Source organism: Protomyctophum bolini, assembly GCF_963924005.1.
Source record: "Protomyctophum bolini genome assembly, chromosome: 16".
In the NCBI taxonomy this organism is placed as follows: Eukaryota; Metazoa; Chordata; class Actinopteri; order Myctophiformes; family Myctophidae; genus Protomyctophum; species Protomyctophum bolini.
The window spans coordinates 8,421,402-8,442,596 of NC_137877.1; the positions used below are offsets into that span (position 1 = coordinate 8,421,402).

At 44.8% G+C, this 21,195-nt stretch overlaps 1 protein-coding gene across 1 annotated transcript in view; it reads left to right on the plus strand.

Annotated features, from left to right (window-relative positions):
- Positions 1-21,195, plus strand: part of dachd (dachshund d) — a gene marked incomplete at its 3' end in the record, with an annotated part of 160,160 nt that overhangs the window by 95,788 nt on the left and 43,177 nt on the right. Inside the window, exon 3 of the mRNA XM_080785251.1 lies at positions 10,734-10,883. Within this exon, the coding sequence (XP_080641377.1) occupies positions 10,734-10,883 (150 nt within the window). The remainder of the gene's footprint in view (positions 1-10,733; positions 10,884-21,195) is intronic.

Sequence of the window (21,195 nt, forward strand, 5' to 3'; positions counted from 1 at the left end):
CATTACACACCTGACATGGGCTCCGAGTGACGGGTGGCGGAGCCAGGGATCAACGTGGAGAATAAGAATAAAGTGACCTGCAGGCCGTCTCGTCTGCAGGGACACTTTTATTCAAGCGACGTTTCCGTCAAAACTATATAGAACTTCTTTACAGGCATCTGATGCTATTTCCATCACGACGCAAAACGCAGATGGTTCGACACATTGTTTGGTGCAGCTCAGGGGTATAGAGTGGCTGGATGGTAACCGCAGTGTTGCCAGTTCGAACCCGGGCTCCCCCAGGGTTAGTTATAGTGTTGAAGTGTCCTTGAGCAAGACACTGAACCCCTATATGTGCTGGTTGGTGCCTTGCATGGTTTCCGCTGCTATCGGTGTGTGAATGTGAGTGTGAATGTAATGCACAATCTATGTAAAGCGCCTTGGATAAAGGCACTATATAAATGCACCATTTACCATTTTAGACAATGTAAAACGATCAGATTGTAGCTTACTACTCATTCACATTTTATGTACACCGGTGCCAATATGACTGTATTGAACATGTGGATTTTTTTTTTTTACACAAACACTTCGCATTTGTTGCACCGCCCATGTTCATTAATAACAGGATCCAGTTTTTATTTATTTTAATGTACGTTTTTAAATCCTTAAATGCGTTGGCACCAATGTATATCCGAGCTTTAACGTGTCGAAAAACCCCCACAAGGTCGTTGAGGTCTGCTGACCAGTCACTTCTTAGTTGTTGTGGTGCCAAAAGCAAGGCCTCAGACCAGGGGAATCGATCGTCCTCCTCTGTAGGCCCCAAACTGTGGAATGCTCTTCATCGTGTTAGACCTTGGCCTGTCTTTAAATCACACTTGAAAACTCACTTGGCTTTTTACCCAGAACTGAGAGTTTCATATTACAGTGGAGTCAAAGTCAAATACTGTTTTGTTTTTTTGCCGTTGCTTATTTCTTTTATATTTTGTGTGATGTCTTTTATCTTCTTATCTATTATTTCTTTATGGGGTTTTTTTTAACCCTTTTTTATCGCTTTACTCGTTTTTGAGACGTATTTTTATTTTTATTCGGTTATCGATTATTTTACTTAAATAGATTATTTTTCATAATCAATTATTATATGATAATTAACTGTTACAATAAATCCTAACGGAGACAATATAGGGTTCCCTGGCCTGGACCACTAATAAAATAAATAATTTCACCCCATGATGCCTTGTCATGCACACCATACAATTTAATTTTCAATAACACATTCTCTGTATCTGCCCCAGGCTCAATTTGAGGAGATTTGTTGTCTCCGCCAGGCCGATGGCATGGGCGAGACTATGATTTGCACCCTGCTCTGTCCGTGTGTGTGTGTGTGTGTGTGTGTGTGTGTGTGTGTGTCAGTCCATCACACACACACACACACACACACCTGAGCGTCAGCCTCACGGTGGTCGATTCGCATTTTTACCCAAAACGGCACCGAGCTGCGTGACACATTCCACGCACAGTCCCCGAAGGCCAAGGAAAAACCTCTAATAAGCACCACTATACAAAACAAGTTTTTTACTCTTTCATATTTTGTCCAAACATCACGCAAACTCTATAGTCATGTGATCAAGTCGGTTCTGTCCGACTTTCAGCCGTCAGCCCCTCCTATAAACAGTGTAGATTCTGTCTTGACACAAACATTAAATGCCATTTACAATGAATGGAGAATTTAACGTCACATGTGTCTGAGCAAATCGGCTTATGTCGGTATGTCTGTCGGTATGTATGTCTGTCGGTATGTATGTCTGTCGGTATGTATGTATGTCTGTCGGTATGTATGTCTGTCTGTATGTCTGTCGGTATGTCTGTCGGTATGTCTGTCGGTATGTCGGTGGAAACCCTTGGCCAATAAGGGACCACCATTCTTGGTGACGTAACTATTTCCATGAAACTTTGCACGGATATTCCCACTAGGCAGAGGGAAAAAATCCACCATTATCACCTGTTATAGCGCCACCAGCAGGCAGATTTGTGCAAAACCAATTTCTTTGAACAAAATGCCTCGAATCATGAATGCTGAGGGAGAAATGGCACCCTTTTCACAATGGCCTACCTGACCCGGCAGAGACCTGCGCTCCAAGGAGCACTTTTTTCTAGATTCCTTCAAGCATACTTCAAGCATACTTCAGGCTAGTTAACCATTTAAACCCTAGGCTATATATACTTATAGACTTACCTCCTTTTTTCCCCTTTACAACAAATCCCTTTGCTCAAAATAGCCACTCTACCTGGCACCTGCTCAGCTGATAATATAGCCAAACGTTAGCATATTATTTCCGCTGAACGTTTGGCCTATTAGGGCCATGCCCAGGATAGCCTATAGGGATGCTAGGGTTCATGTGGCTAAATCTGTGACTAATTCCGATGCACTGGAATGGTAGCATTCTTCACACTTCTTAACAGGACCAGAGTGGACTGTGTGAGCCACATTGTTAACATATGTATCTTTTGCCCTTGACACCAGTTCCATTTAGGAAAGGACATCTTAACATGCTTAGGTTTCCGTTTAATGAAATACCCTTTATATGTGTGTGAAAGCACACGTGTGTGTGTGTGTGTGTGTGTGTGTGTGTGTGTGTGTGTGTGTGTGTGTGTGTGTGTGTGTGTGTGTGTGTGTGTGTGTGTGTGTGCGCGCGCGTGTGTGTGCTTGTGCGTGTGCATGTGTGTGTGTGTGTACGCGTGCAATGCATGCATGCGTGTGCAACTGTGCATACGGCCACGCACACTGTGTCCATGTGTGCATGTGTGCCTCTGTCTGTGTCTGTGAGTGTGTGAGCAGCACTGGCGTCTTTTTGCCCCCGAGGGGGTTTCTCTGGAGCCTTTCCAGTTGCTGATGCATTACAGGCAGATTGGCCCCCCAAATCGGATTATTTGCTGTGGACTGACACCACACTGAGATGACATCTCCTTTAAAGTGGAGAGGGCTTCCACTCACACTCTGCCCACTACTTAAGAAGCAGCTTCCAATATAATTCATTTATGTCCTAGGATATGGCTTCACCCTTTTGAATAAGGCAAGGAGTATACTACTGCGTTTACCATTAGAGAAATGAATGTCACCTGCACCTCGCACAAAAAGGGGGCTGCACGGTGTACTTTAACTGATAAAAGACAATGCTTTCCCGTTCCTGTCTGGGTATGACAACTGCCACGTTTATGCACAGCACAACCCCCCCCCCCCCCCCTCCCCCCAACACTGCAGCAAAGAGTCGATCCCCTTCCCACGGTTTGGCTTTGCACGTGCGGCCATGTAATAGTTATCTTTCCCTTTGATGTGCAATTAGCACTGCCAATGTCAAGAGTGGATCATCTAATCCTGGAGCCACTTCAGGCCTGGGTTCAGAATAGATCCAGTACACACACTGGGGTGATTTAGTGTCATCATACCGCCTCTCTCTCTCTCTCTCTTCCAGTCCACTGCTTGTCATAAGGTTAGCGCGTTCTGGTAATTGATGCTAAATTTGTCATGATGCGAATAGCACACAGTTCAAGTATATAGCGCGGCGTACCTAAGAGTCGTTCGTTCGTCCCCCAACCCCCGGTTTGTCACTGCCGTCGCTGCCAAACAGTCCATGCATAACCCATTTTGCGCGGGAACCACCTTTTGGTGTTAGCATCATGTCATGTTTTAGCCTATTGAAAAATAGCAGATCTACAAGCTCATAGCGCTCCACCGAGTGTCGCGCTACGAGCTTGTAGGTCTAGCTATTTTTGAAACATCGAAGAACGACTGACATGGAAACGTGGCTTTTTCCAGAAAACTGTCAGGATGTGTAGAAGACATTTTTTAGAATCTGATCTCAGGTCAGAATGGGATAAAATTAGGCGGCCATGCTCATTGACATGGAGGAGCGTCTCGTGCCTGCTTAGCCTGCGCGGCCGACGGATAAGGCGTGTTTCCGTGCGGTGCAGGGAGTCCCTAACTCATTCTGACCTGAGATCAGATTCTAAAAATGTCTTCAACATCCTGACAGTTTTCTGAAAAAGCTATATATGTTTCTAAGTCAGTCGATATAGAATATCGCCGATTCGCCGCGCGCCGAGAGAACGCCATATAAAGTCGTTCTGTCTTTTGTGTGCACTGATGTGACGTTAATCTGATTTTAATTTAATTATGCCAGTTAGTTGCGGAAGGGCACAGACACTGGTGGTGTTTGTTGTAAGAATGTTCTCTGACATTGGCACAGGTATGGGGCAGCTAGCATGTTAATTAATGATGAAGATCCTGACAATATGCAGAGCCATGACAGCGTTAAGCTCGTCGTCTGCTGCTTCTGCTGCATATTAATAGATCCTTCATTATTATTTAATATGACAGCTGCTCCAAGGGCTACCATCAGACCTTGTCTCTGTTATTTGCTGTTTTGTGCTCCCCATGTGACGCCCGTGCCACGCTATTCTCTTATTTGCTGAAATGTTCCCCCCGTGCGTGTGTGTGTGTGTGTGTGTGTGTGCGTGTGTGTGCGTGTGTGTGTGTGTGTGTGTGTGTGTGTGTGTGTGACGTGTGTGTGTGTGTGTGTGCTCGACACGCGTGTGTGTGCGTGTGTGTGCTCGACACGCGTGTGTGTGCACGCGCGTGTGCGTTTTGACATGTATGCCTCTCTCTCCATGCAGCCTCGGTTGTTCTTGTTTGTTTTGTGGCCAAGAGGATTCTGTCGTGGCCTCCTGTCTCTGCATTATGAGAGAACTAGTGCCTGAATCTAAAGGTGACTTTGGAAAAGAATATAATGTGTCCGGATTTGTTTTGTTTGCATGGTAATGAATGCAGATGAGCATCGAGTGGGACTGGGTCCTCCGTGTTGACGTTCCAGTCTCGTTCCCGGTGTCTTAATAGACTTGTTGCTTATGGGGGCGCCGAAACATCTCCCGGCTCTTCCACCTTATTATTACAGCCACTGCGTCGGAGTGTAGTGCGCCGTGCCGCGCGGACGTGACAATTGATCCGTTAAAATGAAACAATTATCGGAACAAAGGCTTTCGATTCGTCAAGTCTGTGTCACTTAGTCAAAGGCTTGGGGGGGGGGGTGGGGGGGGGGGGGGGGGGGCTGGTGCATAATGATGGATGAAAAATGGAGATGACACGGACTCACCTGGATCAAATCGATTGACTTTATTTACTCGTGGTAAATGCAATACTGATTTGATCTGCTTGCGCATCTCAGACGATTGGCCTTTTATTTAAAAAAATAGAAATAAGAAGGAAAAAAAATGCATTATACTAAAGTATCAATGTTGTTAAGTATAGACGGGGAGGAGAGTCTGTGTTCACTTTTGCGCTCTCAGACTTAAAGGTGTAGGTTGGGAAACGGAAATGGTGGACATTTTATTTTGAAGTTTCAGCCTGAAACGTTGGATCTGAAGTTTCTGGACCAATCGCAGAGCGTCGCATCCCTCCAGGCTATGGGGTCTCAAAGTCTGTGACTTCCTGCGTGTGAATTTAGTTTGTAAACAAAAGTGACAGGGAGACTGGGGGAAAAGACAGCAGGTTTATTTCTAACCTATACACAACCTATATGCCTATTTTAGCGTTTAAAACAAGTAATACACCGCCTGGATGTCATCTTGAATTGGATTAAAAACAGTTCTTTAATCAAAACCAGCTGTGGAATAGCACAACGAAGCATGGGAATCAAACTGGTGAGCTTCATTTTTTATTGGCTTTTATCGATGTGTATATCTCTACACGTCATCACGCAGTACGTTTTCGTTTTCAGGAAGTAATTTAAATAAAGATTTTTATGGACTTTTGATATAAAAACACAAATTTGCCCATTTCTTTTGGCATCCGTAGTTAGGTATGCGTATGCCCCATACAATGACCACAGATATGGTCTAAAAAGTGTGAAAAACGTATTTTTAATGTCACTACGCCTTTAACCCATTCTGGGTGGGAACCCCTTTTGGTGTTAGCATCATGCTATGCTTTAGCTATTTAAAAATAGCAGATCTACAAGCTCATAGCGCGCCACCGAGTGGCGCGCTACGAGCTTGTACGTCTGCTATTTTTTTGAAAAATCGAAGAACGACTGACATTTTTTAGAATCTGATCTCAGGTCAGAATGGGTTATAATCAGACCAGTGTGTGTCCATAGTGGAAACCTCGTATGAATCTGATCTCAGGTCAGAACGGGTTAAGTTGTGCCCGTGTGTGTGTGCTCCCGCGTGCACGAGCGCCATCACGTATATAGCGCCACTGCGGCACCACAACAACAACAACACCTCTTGAGCGGCACCTGATTTGTGGAGGGAATTTATCACACAAACAACCCCAGAGGTGATTTCAATATTTACTCTATGGGGCCTGGGCGCCTCGGTCTGCTCTGCATACGTCTCATTTGGAAAACAGTTGACTCTTGGCCCATTATACACAAATGAAGGCTGACCTTCAGACTGGGCAGAGGCCACATTCATTATGTGGAGAAGTATCACCTTCTTACGAGGCAGTGGCTTCTCCCCCCCCCTCCCCTCCTCCCCTCCCCTCCTCCCCTCCTTTCCGTTACTCCTGCCTCTATGCATATGGAACAGCAAGCCGTGCAAGCCTGGGCCCCCGTTCGTTGCAAACGAGAGGGGCCCGCTTCTCTGACATGATGTATACTGTACGTCAATATGGTACTGATGTATTTTAACCCATTCTGACCTGAGATCAGATTCATACGAGGTTTCCACTGGACACACACACTGGTCTGATGAACCCATTCTGACCTGAGATCAGATTTTTTTTTAAATCAGTCGTTCTTCGATTTTTCAAAAAATAGCAGATCTACAAGCTCATAGCGCGCCACCGAGTGGCGCGCTACGAGCTTGTAGATCTGCTATTTTTCAATAGCTAAAGCACGACACGGCGCTGACACCGAAACGGGTTCCCGTTCAGAATGGGTTAAGATGCAAACAAGGCTTTAAATTATATGCACCTCCATGTCAGCGGCTCAGAGTGGCTCTCGCCATCTGCCTATCAGCTGGGAGAAGGAGAGGAGAGGAGAGGAGGAGAGGGTGTCCGGGCCGTGCGTGCGCGTGCGTGCGTGCGCGTGAGCATGTATCTATTAGAGCCACATGTTCGATTTCTACTTCTCCTTGTACTCGCGTCTCGCCTCAGATGTATGGCTAATAGCTAGCTCTTGAGTCCCATCAGCGAGACGTGACAGCTTAGAGGTGATAAACGTATAGCGTTGGGCTTGTTCTGCGTCAAACATATAAGGCAAAAACCTGCATATCAAAGTGTATAAGAGGTATAGCCGGATTCATGCCGTGGCGACAAAGTGCGGCACAACGTCTCTCTCTCTCTCGACAAAAACAACATGCAAAAGTCCAGTACAAAATGTGGTATTTTTGTCGCACGACAGTTTTAAGTGGTCTCTGCAAAAGGACAGATGATAATGCTATATGCCGTGGATATGAGTGATTCTGCTCATATAGTCACATTCTCTTGTTTTCTCTTCGTGTGTGTCTTTGAAGGCGTTTTTTTTTGTACCGGGGGAAGGTTGGGGAGAGCCGTGCCAGTCTCCTGAGACACGGAGGGCCTAGAGGAGCTTTAGTAGTATCTGTCCCTGCTGTTTTAAGACCGGCCCTCATGAATAAAGATTTCAGTCACGTTTAATGCACCCAGAAACCCCTGGAACTATACCACAATGACAAACCCATGCTTTATAATCTCCACAGTGTGTCAAACATATGCGCGCTTGTATGTAAACGCATCAAGTCCATTTTCTTTAGTCCAGGTGGACCGCTATATGCTCGCTTATACCGACACGATAGTCAAAGATGGGTGTGGAAATAATCACCTGAACTGTGATTTCAAACGGCATTTCCGCTGCCCATGAAAACAACAACGCTTGTTATGACCCACAATCACTGCATAAAGTGACCGTATCATTTTAAATGGACATTTAACAAGAGTATTTTAACGGGAACATTCAATTGCAACTGCAATGGGACAGCAAAGCATAACAGATTTTTGGCAGTCCATCATCAAAAAAAATGTATAGGCCTAAGTGGAAAGTGGAATTTAGCTCATCAATTAATGTATTCTATAGGCTAGGATTTTTACTGTAGTGTAAATGCTCTTATACCTTCTTAAAATGTGATTTGTAATGGCCATAGGGTTCTGGATTTGTCATCCCACTTGCAACATAGTGGGGCACACACATGGCTATATGTTGGGCGATCGGATGGGTTGGTTCAGTGGTGGCATCCAACCCTTTGATATCTCAAAAAGCTACTGGCTCTGATTGCCATGCTAAGCAAGATTGAAGGACTTTCTTTCCCTCAAACATTTCTAGTTTATTTTAACTTGTGCATGTTTTCCACACATCCAAACGTTCGCATGCATTGTTGATTTGTTACCGTGGTCATTTAAAACAGAATGACATGAATCCTAATGCTGTTGTTTTATCCCTCCTGTATTCAGCCATTAGTGTAGATTTTTGTCTTACACAAACATGACATTCCCGTTGACAATGAATGGACAGTTTACGTCACATAATGTGGACGAGCAAATCGGCTATTTTCCGTCCTATACGCAAACATTAAATTCCTTTTGACGATGAATTTAGAGTTTACGTCTATGTGTCTGAGTAAATCGGCCTAGTGTCTAATTTTGTCCTATACACAAAGTAGGATTAAATCGCCCATTGACAATGACTGGACAATTTTATATCAGTGTCTGAGCAAAAACGACATGTTATGCACAACGATAAGGGCGCCCCCTCACTTCATCACCGAGTGATTTCTCTTCATGCTTTTCCTCATTCAGCCCCGCTGACTGTTCTCGCAAAGCAATGCCACTCATATCAGCACTTAATATGAGGCGCTGTGTGTGTGTGTGTGTGTGTGTGTGTGTGTGTGTGTGTACTCTGTGCTGTATAGCTCTAAGCAATGTGAATCCCCAGTTTGAGTCATTATTCTGTTTCTGTGACGGAGCATCGTGGGGTTATTATAGAGCTGATTTGAATACATTAGAAGATGTCATTGAAAGTGCCTCGGCATCCTCAGCCTTTAAGATCCAATTCCCTTCCTCCATTTGTGTACTTTGAGTCCTATATCTATTTCTCTCTCTGGACCTCTCCCCTCCTCACTTCTGTTGACGTGGCTCCCCTGGCGATTATACTGTGTGTGTGTGTGTGTGTGTGTGTGTGTGTGTGTGTGTGTGTGTGCGTGTGTGTGTGTGTGTGTGTGTGACTGTGTGTGTGTGTACTGTATATATTCAAAGCTTTATTTACACACAAAATGCTTGCGTCATGAATTGAACGTGCCATTGTCTTGACTCCATCCGTTCCCATCAAGGTACAGATACATCAATACGGTAAGAGATGCGTATATACCAGATACAGTACAGTAGAGTCGGAAAGATTCTTGTTCATAGTAGGTCGTGATAACCTATACGAGAAAGATATCACACATACAGTACAGTATCAGTACCCGCCACTCATTTATAAGGAGGATTTAGCAATTACAGGGCTTCAAAGCAAAGTTGAACTTTGAACTCCATTGTCTATGTCACAACAAGAGCAATGTTTTTCCCTATCGTAAATGTCTTGCCTTTAAGGCAATTCTAAGCAATGTTGGTATTTCTGTCCGCTTTAGAAAAGCCTGCAACTACTTTATTGTCACCCTGTGTACATGCACTTTTATTTTGAAGAAATCAGTATATAATGAGAGTCACTTCCTGTGAGCACCATCTTTGATGCAGCAGTGCAGAGAGTAAACACACACTGTTCAGAGCTGTATTAAAGCCTAAGAAAAGAAAACATCTACCAACTTGGAAGCTTTTGAGAGGCAATGCTGTAAGTTGCAGTTGATTTTAGATATGCTAACTTTCTGTACAATTTTGTGGTATTTTGTATTTGCAAACGTTTTTGACAAATGTTTACTGTTGTCTGCAGAACATAACATATAGCCTAGCCTAGCCTCAGGTGTATGTCATCCTACTAATCAACACTGATGAGTGTATGTGGTTTAGCTAGTGTGTGTATGATTGTTAATTACCTGGGTTTATTTAGTTGTGAAATGATTGGAATGCTGTCAATTAAGAACAACTCTGAATGTATTGTTTTATTATTTTTGCAGTTTTCACCGCTTTGTCATGAAGTAAACAGTCAATTCCACCTTCGACTCTGTCTTCATTGGCTGCGGTTTATCTTGATGTTAAGTGGCAGTCCCATACACTGCCATAGAACATTACAGTAAATATGTTTTGCCAAAATCTTGCGTTCAATCCATGTCTGTGGTCCGTTGAGTATAGCTATACTTTTGCGTCAAGATGGCTTCAATAGAAATCTGATTTCCCTCCAAACATTTAAAAAATATCGGTCTCTATTATTTACACTATTGGAAATTTTGTAGTATGCATTAGTCAACGTCAGTTTTATTTTGAAATCGACCTGCTGGAAATAGGGGCGAAATGACATCACAGTTGACACTATTGGGAAGAAATCAACTGGCACTCCAATCAGTGCTAATCAGAGGCCCACCTGTGCCTCGGGGCTCCTGACATTATTGTGTGGTTTGAGTGTTTGCTAAAAACCTCTTAAGGTTTTTGAGGTGTCCTAAGAGCATCTTCTCTTCTCTTCTCTTCTCTTCTCTTCTCTTCTCTTCTCTTCTCTCCTCTCCTCTCCTCTCCTCTCCTCTCCTCTCCTCTCCTCTCCTCTCCTCTCCTCTCCTCTCCTCTCCTCTCCTCTCCTCTCCTCTTCCTCTCCCAGGCCTGACAGCGGCGGCGGCAGCGGCTGCCAACGCCGCCATTGCCGAGGCCATGAAGGTGAAGAAGATCAAGCTGGAGGTGATGAGCAGCTACCACGGCAACAACCACCATGGGATGGACGGGGAGAACGGAGACCTCGGCCAAAGCGTCGGTGAGTGTGTCCTTCACGGGAGCACGCACGCACGCACGCACGCATGCATGCGCAGACGCACGCACGCGCAGACGCGTGCACAGACACACACTGTCTCTCTCTCTCTATCTGTCTCTATATGTATGCAGTATGCACTGACACCAAGATGATTCACCTGCATTTCCATGCGCACATGTGAACACAGAAATACACAGACACATAACTCACATAGTGCCGACTACATAGTGCCGACTACATAGTGCCGACACGCTCCCACACTCACACACACACACACACACACACACACACACACACACACACACACACACACACATGCAAACTATACACACACACAAGCGGCGGAGTGTAGGCCTACATTTTCCCTACACATATATACAAGCTTGTCTTAAAACACAGAACAGTACAGTATATATGACTGTAGAATGCACATGCCTTCATGTCTACCCTTCATGTACGTGGTTCAGCGTTCTTCTGTACAGACTACAGAACATGTAATATACCATACTAAGATGAGTCTGAGTCTTTTATTCAGAACCGTTGCCCTTTTGTGTGTTATAGAAAAAAGGAAAAAAAAAGAAACTCTTAACAGCAAAGTAAAACTGTGAACACAGTTTCCCAAAGCTATCAGCCGTTAACAGCGACTAATTGAATTGATGTGAGAGCATTGGAGCGCGCCACCGAGTGGCGCGCTACGAGCTTGTAGGTCTGCTATTTTTGAAAAATCGAAGAACGACTGACATTTTTAGAATCTGATCTCGGGTCAGAATGGGTTCATCAGACCAGTGTGTCCCCAGTGGAAACCTCGTATGAATCTGATCTCAGGTCAGAATGGGTTAACAGCAAAGTAAAACTGTGAACACAGTTTCCCAAAGCTATCAGCCGTTAACAGCGACTAATTGAATTGATGTGAGAGCATTGGTTTTTCACTATGTGCCATTTCAATTAATTATTAGCCCTAAAAAAAAAAAAAAGCAGAAGGATTTTTGTAATATCACACGGAGCCACTTAGCGGGTTTTTGCAGAGAATCATAATGTAGTGTGGAATTATATGAGCCCAGTTCAAATTATAAACTGTAACGTAATCCCCGAAGCTTTGGTTTGCTAAATGGTGTTTTTGATTCACTTATACCGTACTAAGTGGCTTGACTCCTGAATGCATTTTCAACAGCAACACTTGACATGCAGTTTAAAGAGGTGAATATAGGATGTGTTTCACAAGCAAAGATTTAACAAAGCGTATAGTGCGACCGACCAAAAAAAAAAAAAAAACGAAAAGTCTGAGATCATCACTCCAAGAGACTGAAGGGATACAAATATATACGACGGAACGGCGAGTTCACAAGGTCGCGAAAATAAAAAGATAAATGCGAATACGAACGACGGCGAGGCTATGCGTGGCAATGGCAATGGAGCTAATAAGAGACTGTTTTATCTTTTCTCCCTTTTTACAATTTAAATTGTAACCTTGAGCTTCACAGCCGCATGCAGCCACAGCCACACGGGCTCCCAGTAGAATCATAATTCTGGCAGGGGGGCTGGTGGGGCGGGTTGGGTACGGTGGGCCGGGCACACACAGCGGCGGGCCACAGCATTAGCTCTCTGAGTGAAATATATGGCGGCGACGCCTCTCGGCCCCATCCACAATCAATTGGATTCTTTTCCTTTAACCCGTTCTGGCCTGAGATCAGATTAAAAAAAAAAAAAAATGTCTTGTTTGAAAATGACAGTTTTCTGAAGAAGCTATATATGTTTCTGTGTCAGTCGGTTTTTTTTTTCGATTTTTCAAAAATTGCAGACCTACAAGCTCGTAGCGCGCCACTCGGTGGCGCGCTATGAGCTTGTAGATCTGCTATTTTTCAATAGCTAAAGCATGACATAATGCCAACACCAAAAGTCGACGTCAAAAAAAAAAAAAAAAATGTCTTGACAGTTTTCTGAAAAAACCTTATGTTTCTGGTGTTAGTGTGGTGCTCAATATTTCATGTTTCAAGGACCATGAAACCCCCCATCTGAAAATATGTATAATTCCAGGAAAACCTCCACCAGAAGCAAAGATTTGAGTTTAAAATGTTCACTCTGTAATAATATATATTCAAAGATTTGAGGCACATTTTCGTGATTTTTCAAAAATAGCAGACCTACAATCTCGTAGCGCGGCACTCGGTGCCGCGCTATACAAGCTCGTAGATCTGCTATTTCTCAACAGCTAAAGTATAAACATAATGCTTTATTAAAAATAACCAAAAGGTGGTCCCCCGTCCGAAATGGGTTAATATTTACTCGCGGCGATGAGATGCTCGTCTGCATGGTGATGAACAGTCTGCCACTGGCGTTTGAAGGTGACCTGTCAGTGAGTATGGACAAATCTCTCGCTCGCAGAAATGTAGAAAATAAATCATTAGGGGCAGGCAGGCAGACAGGGGCCCTCTCTCTCTCTCTCTCTCTCTCTCTCTCTCTCGTGCATGCGCGCGCTCTCTCTCTCTCTCTCTCTCCCTCCCTCACTCACTCACTCACTCATATAACTCTCCCTGGATTTAACCCATTCTGACCTGAGATCAGATTCATACGAGGTTTCCACTGGACACACACTGGTCTGATCAACCCATTCTGACCTGAGATCAGATTCTAAAAATGTCATTCGTTCTTCGATTTTTCAAAAATAGCAGACCTACAAGCTCGTAGCGCGCCACTCGGTGGCGCGCTATGAGCTTGTAGATCTGCTATTTTTCAATAGCTAAAGCATAACATGATGCTAAACACCAAAATGGGTTCCCGGTCAGAATGGGTTAAATCAGCTCAGATTTATGATTTGAATTAATGCTTCGTTTGGTCAAAGGAATGGTCGGCGGAGACAAATGATGTTTGGTACTGAAGCCATCCTAATATTGATTACTGGGTGTCGCGGCAATCTCTTGTTTATCCCACTCTGGACGGGGAAACCCCTTTTGGTGTTAGCATCATGTCGTCCTTTAGCTATTGAAAAATAGCAGATCTACAAGCTCATATAGCGCGCCACCGAGTGGCGCGCTATACAAGCTTGTATAGGTCTGCTATTTTTTTTTTAAATCGAAGAGCGACTGACATAGAAGACATTTTTAGAATCTGATCTCAGGTCAGAATGGAAAACTGTCAGGATGTATAATATATAGAAGACATGTTTTTAGAATCTGATCTCAGGTCAGAATGGGTTATATCAAGCACTCTCCTGTGACAGGGTGGCCAGCCGGAGTCATCCTGATAATACGCCTGGAGAAATATGGCCCGCTCCCACGCCGCAGGGCCATGAAACACTGCCTATAGGAGCGGAGCTGTCTCCTCCAAAGAGCCCCCCGGCTTTAACACTTATATCGCTTTTTCTGTTTAGAAATAATAAAATAAAAAAAAAGCATTTTAACCCATTTAGACCTGAGCTCGATTCGATACAAAATGCCTTTCTAAATCTTTGACAGTTTTCTGGAAAAAGCCCATAGTTTCTATTCTCAAACATTTTCATTTCAAGCACCCCTAAAATATATATTTATAATTCAATAATTGGCCGCCGACCCCCATCTGAAACTATGTTGACCCCCCCCCCCCCCCCCCCAGAAGCAAAGATTTGAGTTAAAAATGTTCTGCTCTGAAAGAATATATTCAAAGATTTGCAACACATTTTCACGATTTTTCAAAAATAGCAGACCCATACGAGCTCGTAGATCTGCTCTTTTTTCAACAGCTAAAGCACACAACGCCCAATAGGGGGTTCCCGCCCAGAATGGGTTAAAATTATGAACTATAGTATAGTTTAACACAAAATGAGATTGCAGAGCTTATTTACAATGCGGCGCCCCCGCACCCACGCTGGCCTTGGCTTCCTCCTCCCCCTCCCACTATTATTTGAGTGTTTGAATGCCTAATATGTTCCGAACTCCATGGCCCATTATCTCCTAGGAATTCAGACGTGTTAAATCACTTATACTGATATAGCAAAATGGCTGGGCAGGGAGGAGAGGGTCTGCGTTTTGGCTGATGTGTATAGCCTTGTTGGGAATGAACTCACTGTTTGTGCACAATGCTGTGCGGGACGACTAACATGCTGTTTCTGAACCCATTCAGACCTGTCAGGACGCATCTGTGTCACCTTATATAGCTTTTAAACCACTTTAACCAATTATTTTAAACTTTTATCTGTTGAAAAATAGCAGATCTACAAGCTTGTAAGATCTGCTATTTTTGGGAAAACCGTGAAAATGTGGTGCAAATCTTTATATATTCTTTCGGAGCGAATGTTTTTTCAAACTCAAATCTTTTGCTTCTGGTGGGAGGTCCCTGGAGGAACAACACATATTTTCAGATGGGGGGGGTCGGCGGCCAATTACATAATAATTCTGGGGGTCCTTGACATTAAATAGTTTGAGAACCATTGATATAGAAACATGAGGTTTTTCAGAAAACTGTCATGATTTAGAAGGCATTTGTAGAATCGTCCTCAGGTCTAAATGTTTTATTTTTTTTAAGAACCCAGAACAGCAGCTGCTCAGTGGAAATGGAAACATTCACTCCAGTCTTAGAATGACATCCGGTTTGAACTCCCGCACACTGTAATGATAACACTGTTAACTAGTGCAAACCACATCTGTGTAACGTTGACAGGAATTGATAATCAGCCCCGGCTGCTGATACGAAAACTATAGGAGTAAATAAATGTTTAATCACAAATGTGTTTATTTTACCGATGTGCAAGTGGCACTGGCTGTTCATCCATGCATGGTTCTGAAATCCCTTTACTTCATTCAAAGCCTTCAAAGCAATCAAACGTACACATATCTTGCAAGTCTGATCGGACCCTATACAAACCTTCCCACGTGCTCTTGATCAGCCAACTCAGGGAAGTACATTTGATGACTAAAAAAACGCCGGGACAACGCTCCACACGTCCCAGACCTCTCCATTCTGGCTCCAAAACTGTGGAATGCACTTCCTAATGCGATCAGAACTGCAGACTCTCACTCCCCAATCTTCCGCCGTATAGTCCGAAAACCCACCTCTTCAGATGCCATCTTAGCCCGTAGCACTTGCCCTAGCCTAAGTTACAGGTGTATGCAAAGGCTAAAATGATGTAACTTAGATAGCATTTCATGTAGACTAGACACTCTATGGTGTATACGCATAGTTTCATTATACATATTCCACTGTTAGATTCTTAGCTAACGTATGATTCTTGTATTTGATGTATTACCATGTTTTGTTCTTGCTTACTGTAAATCGCTCTGGATTTAGAGCGTCTGCTGAATGCCTAAATTGTACTGTATATAGGGCTGCATCTTTCATCATGATTATCTTATTATCAATGACTTTGTGGGCTGGGTGGGCTGCACTTCCTGCTTGCAGAGGATCTCTTCTTCTACTTTGGTATTTCGCGCATTTGACTGGCGCTGCAGGCCTCACGACCCCCCCGCCCTTGTGGCGTAACCTACGTTAATCATTAGTCTCGGCAAGCGCCAATAAACGTAAGTTACGTTTAACTTATCGAAAGGCTACTCACATTAGCTTCGGATGGCTATCTGTTGTCAGCCATAACACTGGACTGCGCCATCTTGATTTGCGCACGCTTTCAGTCGCTATTATCTATACAATTCCCCGTCCCAGGCGACATTTCTGGAGGCAGAAAAACGCTGCAAATTCTTTTCCGAAAGGCGCAGGGACCTCTAATCACAGAGATTCCATGCATTTATTTATATAGAGAGATGCACAATATGAAGTATACATCATTGTAATGTAACGTAATTATGAATATACAAGCTGAGTGGAGTCGGCCTGGAGGCCACGTTGCTAATTACTGGGAGTGTTCACACAGCTCTGTTGGATAGCATTTCTACCAGTTTGGATTGTATAAGGAAAACGGGCCTGGTGAGAACGATGCGTTCGTTCGGCAGAGGCTCGGTAACTAGTCTTATCATCAACATGTCGCAGTATAGGCTGGACAACAATACTGAAGACAAATGAAGAATCGAACTTTACTCGTCAGTTTATTCTAATTCACCCTTTTGTCAAGTCCCGCCCGTGGTTGTGCCCCCTCTTCGCACCCATTGGTTGCTGTTTCGTGGGTTGGACAAAAATCCTCTCTCTCCATCCACTGCCATTGAAATAGCGTGTTTTTCAGTTGCTTGGTGTCAGTAAAAAAAGGTGTATCACGTTGGGTATACATCGTCTTAAGACATGTGTCTCATGGACCAAGAACACATTTTAGAAGACATCTGTCACCAGATTTGACTGAGAGACTGCCATCGCGCACATTCCAGCTTTTCACCAGAGGAGATTTTTATTTTTCCTTTTTCTTTTCAAAATGAGTTAATAGCACAGGCAGACTCTTCACATACTCGAGCATGTCTGAAATAAGTGTCAAAGCTGAAATCGACATGAAATAAATGCTTAAACACGTAGCTATAGGTGTAATGTTAGAGACCCACAGAAGTGAACCTTTTCAAGCCTGTTTTCTCAACTCGCTGTTTCTCTGCAAGACATTACTCTATAAGCCATATCTCCAAAACTGGTGGGTCAAACTGAACAACCAACATGTCAATTTGAAGCTATGATTCCCTGCTTTCATATGACATGAAAAAAAAAACTAAAATTAAAAAAAAATCCAATGGCAGTCTCTCAGTCAAATTTGGTCACATTTGACATGACCAGAAAGGCGGCCCCTACTGTAGCTGCGTGTGTACTCACTGTACTGTAGTATACTGTACCGCCGAAGAGATTCCCCTCGGCTAAAACACAGGTGCTTCATCTCGACGTGCACGCCGACGTACGTGAGGCACATCTTCCATTGTTGAGCACGGCTTCACAAGCAGGGGAGCGAGACCGAGACCGGGGGAGGCATAAGAGGGGAGCGAGACGGAGACCGGGGGAGGCATGAGAGACCTGAAGGACACTCTGTTCTGTTTGTATGTAGTTGAGTTGGAATTGCCCGCCCGGTCGTCTTTGTGTTGATGTAAATTGAATGCAGGGCTAATGTTTCTCCCCCCCCCCTCCCCCCCGCGTTAAATATTCATCACAATTAGACCTTCCTGTTTGCATCAGTGTTATTAATTATGAGGAGGAGGAGGGGAGAAAAACAGCCAGTTGAATTCTGCAGCCAAGACAAACCAAACCCTGGTCCCCATGTGAGTGTGAGGCACTGCACACAGGAGGGGAAGGAAGGTGTGTGTGTGTGTGTGTGTGTGTGTGACTGTGTGTGTGTGTGTGTGTGTGTGTGTGTGTGTGTGTGTGTGTGTGTGTGTGTGTGTGTGTGTGTGTGTGTGTGTGTGTGTGTGTGTGTGTGTGTGTGTGTGTGCGTGAGTGCGCGCGCATGCATAGCCTATGTGTGTGACATGGATTGAGAATAAGAGAGACAGGTGGTGGAAATGAAGGGAATGAGACAGATAGAAAGAGAGAGAGAGAGAGAGGGAAATGGGAATGGGAATGGGAATGGGGACTTCACTTTCTTTGATTTTTCCCCTCCCAGTATTTAGAGGAGGAGGAGGAGGAGGAGAATGCGGGCGTCGGGATGGTGGGGGGGGAGGTGCAGAGGGAGTGCTCTCCGGGCACAATGTGGATTGTTCCTGACTCCTGTGCCTCGCAGGAAATGCCACAATTACAGATCACAGACCGAGCGAAACACGTTGTGGTGCATGCGGCGGAGGAGGAGGAGAGGCCTTGAGGGGGATAAACAGCAGACCCCTCCATCGTTGTGCCCTCTCGACGCATTGACCCCCACCACAGCCACACAACCTTCATTATTACCGCGGGAGAGAGAGAGAGAGAGGAAATATTGTCAGCTGCCCCCAACTAACAAAACACCTGCCCAATTTTAAGAGAAGGGGATTGCTTTCTTCGGAAAAGAAACCCAACTAAAAAACATACAAGCAAAACGGTCGAGACCTTGAGGAAGGAGGAGAGACAGAATGCTCTCTCTCTCTCTCTCTCTCTCTCTCTCTCTCTCTCTCTCTCTCTCTCTCTCTCTCTCTCTCTCTCTCTCTCTCTGGCCACTGGGTGCTGCCCTGCCACTCATATGACTCCTCTCTCTGCAGCATCTCTAATGGAGCTGAAATCCTGTCTGTAATTAGATATGGGAATTCCACTGTCATCAGCCAGATGATGCCATGATGCACCACACCACGCCGTCGACCGACAAACCTGCTCAGCGTTGGGGAAAAAAACAGACTTTGCCAAAAACCTGCAGGACGACAGAAGCAAACGCATGACGTGCTCTCACCGAGGGGCCGTCGTCGTGTTTTGTGTTTGTTTATTTACTTCCCCCCCCTCCCCCCTTCCTCCCACCACACCCGCCTCCACGCACGGCCGACGATGCCACAAGAAAGCAGCGCCATTAAAAGGCGCTGGAGTTGTGGCGCAAAACCGCCATATATATAACGCCGTTTTGCGACACTTGAGCCCAACGCCAGCCAAGCCAAGCCCCGGTTCGCTAGGCTGTGGCTGGATGGGTGCTAGTGCTGACAGCTACCTGGAGCGATGCCTATATGGCTGAGGAGGTTCCAGTGGGGAGAAGATGATGAGGAGGCATCATACCTCTCTTTCCACAGGGTCACCAGGCTAATTCCTGGGGGGGCCCCTATGTTATTTGCATGTGTGTGTCTGTGTGTGCGCGCGTGCGTGCGTGCGTGCGCTTCGCGTTCGTCCGTGCGTGTATACGTGAGAAAGAGTGAGAGAAAGTGGGGGCCTTCATTGGCCCCTGAGAGCGCTCCTGTGAGGAGACCACAGCTGTACGCTCCCAGCAGCTAATTGGTCCTTATCTAGCTGTCCCATTCATCTTCATTTTTTACCAATTACGGAGCATTATCTGTGTTCTCAGTTGGGTATGGGGACTTAATCCTTTTTGGTTAAGCTGGTGCTACAGCTTGCAAATTTCAAAACGGAAGAGAGAGAGAGAGAGAGGAGGAGAACGAAAGAAGGGAAAGGTGGAGCAAAAAGTGTGTGTGTGGGTGTGTGTGTGTGTGTGTGTGTGTGTGTGTGTGTGTGTGTGGTGGCGGCGGCGGGGGGGGGGGGGTCAACAAAAGTCACAGCATAATCTTTTCTTTTTTTTTTGCAAACTTCCCATCATTCCTCACTGCAGGCAGCACAAGGAATCAATGAACAATGACATCACATGAAGGAGCGAGAGAAAAAAATGGACGGAAATCAATTATCGGCGTTATAATTCAAGTCCTTGTTTGCAAACGTAGCATAGCCCCCATTGATTAAGCTGTTTCTTGTTGCACTCCACCATTATTGACTGGTTAAAACCATATTTTCTCATCATCAGTGGTTTCACGTTTGCGGTCACACAAAAGATAACAGTGCTTTAAAGGGTCCTCGTTAATTATTCACGATGTGTTCATTTTTAACCCGTTCTGAACGGGAACCCGTTTTGGCGTTGGCATCGTGTCGTGCTTTAGCTGTTGAAAAATAGCAGATCTACAAGCTCGTAGCGCGCCACCGAGTGGCGCGCTACGAGCTTGTAGGTCCGCTATTTTTTTTTAAATCGAAGAGCGACTGACATTTTTATAGAATCTGATCTTGGGTCAGAATGGGTTAATCGGACCAGTGTGTGTGTCCAGTGGAAACCTCGTATGAATCTGATCTCAGGTCAGAATGGGTTAAAGCGCAACGAGTCCAAATCGCCCCTTGTTTACTCCGCAAACAATGCACAGGCCACGTGAGTACTGTACATTCATTGCTCATCCCAGAAGGTACATCAAGACACACTGCAATCTGGGGCAGTTAGCCTTAATTCTCCCAGATCAATGCATAACTCGGCCCCTCTCTCTATGGGGTCCGTGCTTTGGCCACGCTGCTAGAGCTGAGTGGAGTCGGCCTGGAGGCCACGTTGCTAATTACCGGGAGTGTTCACAGCTCTGTTGGATAGCATTTTATACCAGTTTGGAAAACGGGGGGCCTGGTGAGAACGATGCGTTCGACGGGCAGAGGCTCGGTAGCTACAGTCTATTATCAACATGACGCAGTATGGCTGCCTTTGGCTGGACACAATACTGAAGACAACAAATGAAGAATCGACATTTACTTGTCAGCTATAAACTCATCCTTTGTCAATTCCCACGCGTGGTTCAATTGGTTGGTTGTATAACCCCTCTTCCGCACCCATTGGTTGCTGTTTCGTGGTTGGACAAAAATCCTTTCTCTCCATCCTTTCAGTACCATTTTTTCAGTTGCTTCGTATTGATATTCTGTGCGTTCAATTCTTATTTTAAACTTGGTGTCAGTAAAAAAAGGAACATTACAGGTGCATATCATGTTTGTTTTTAGCTTTTTTTTTCTCCAAAAATTATGTTTTAGC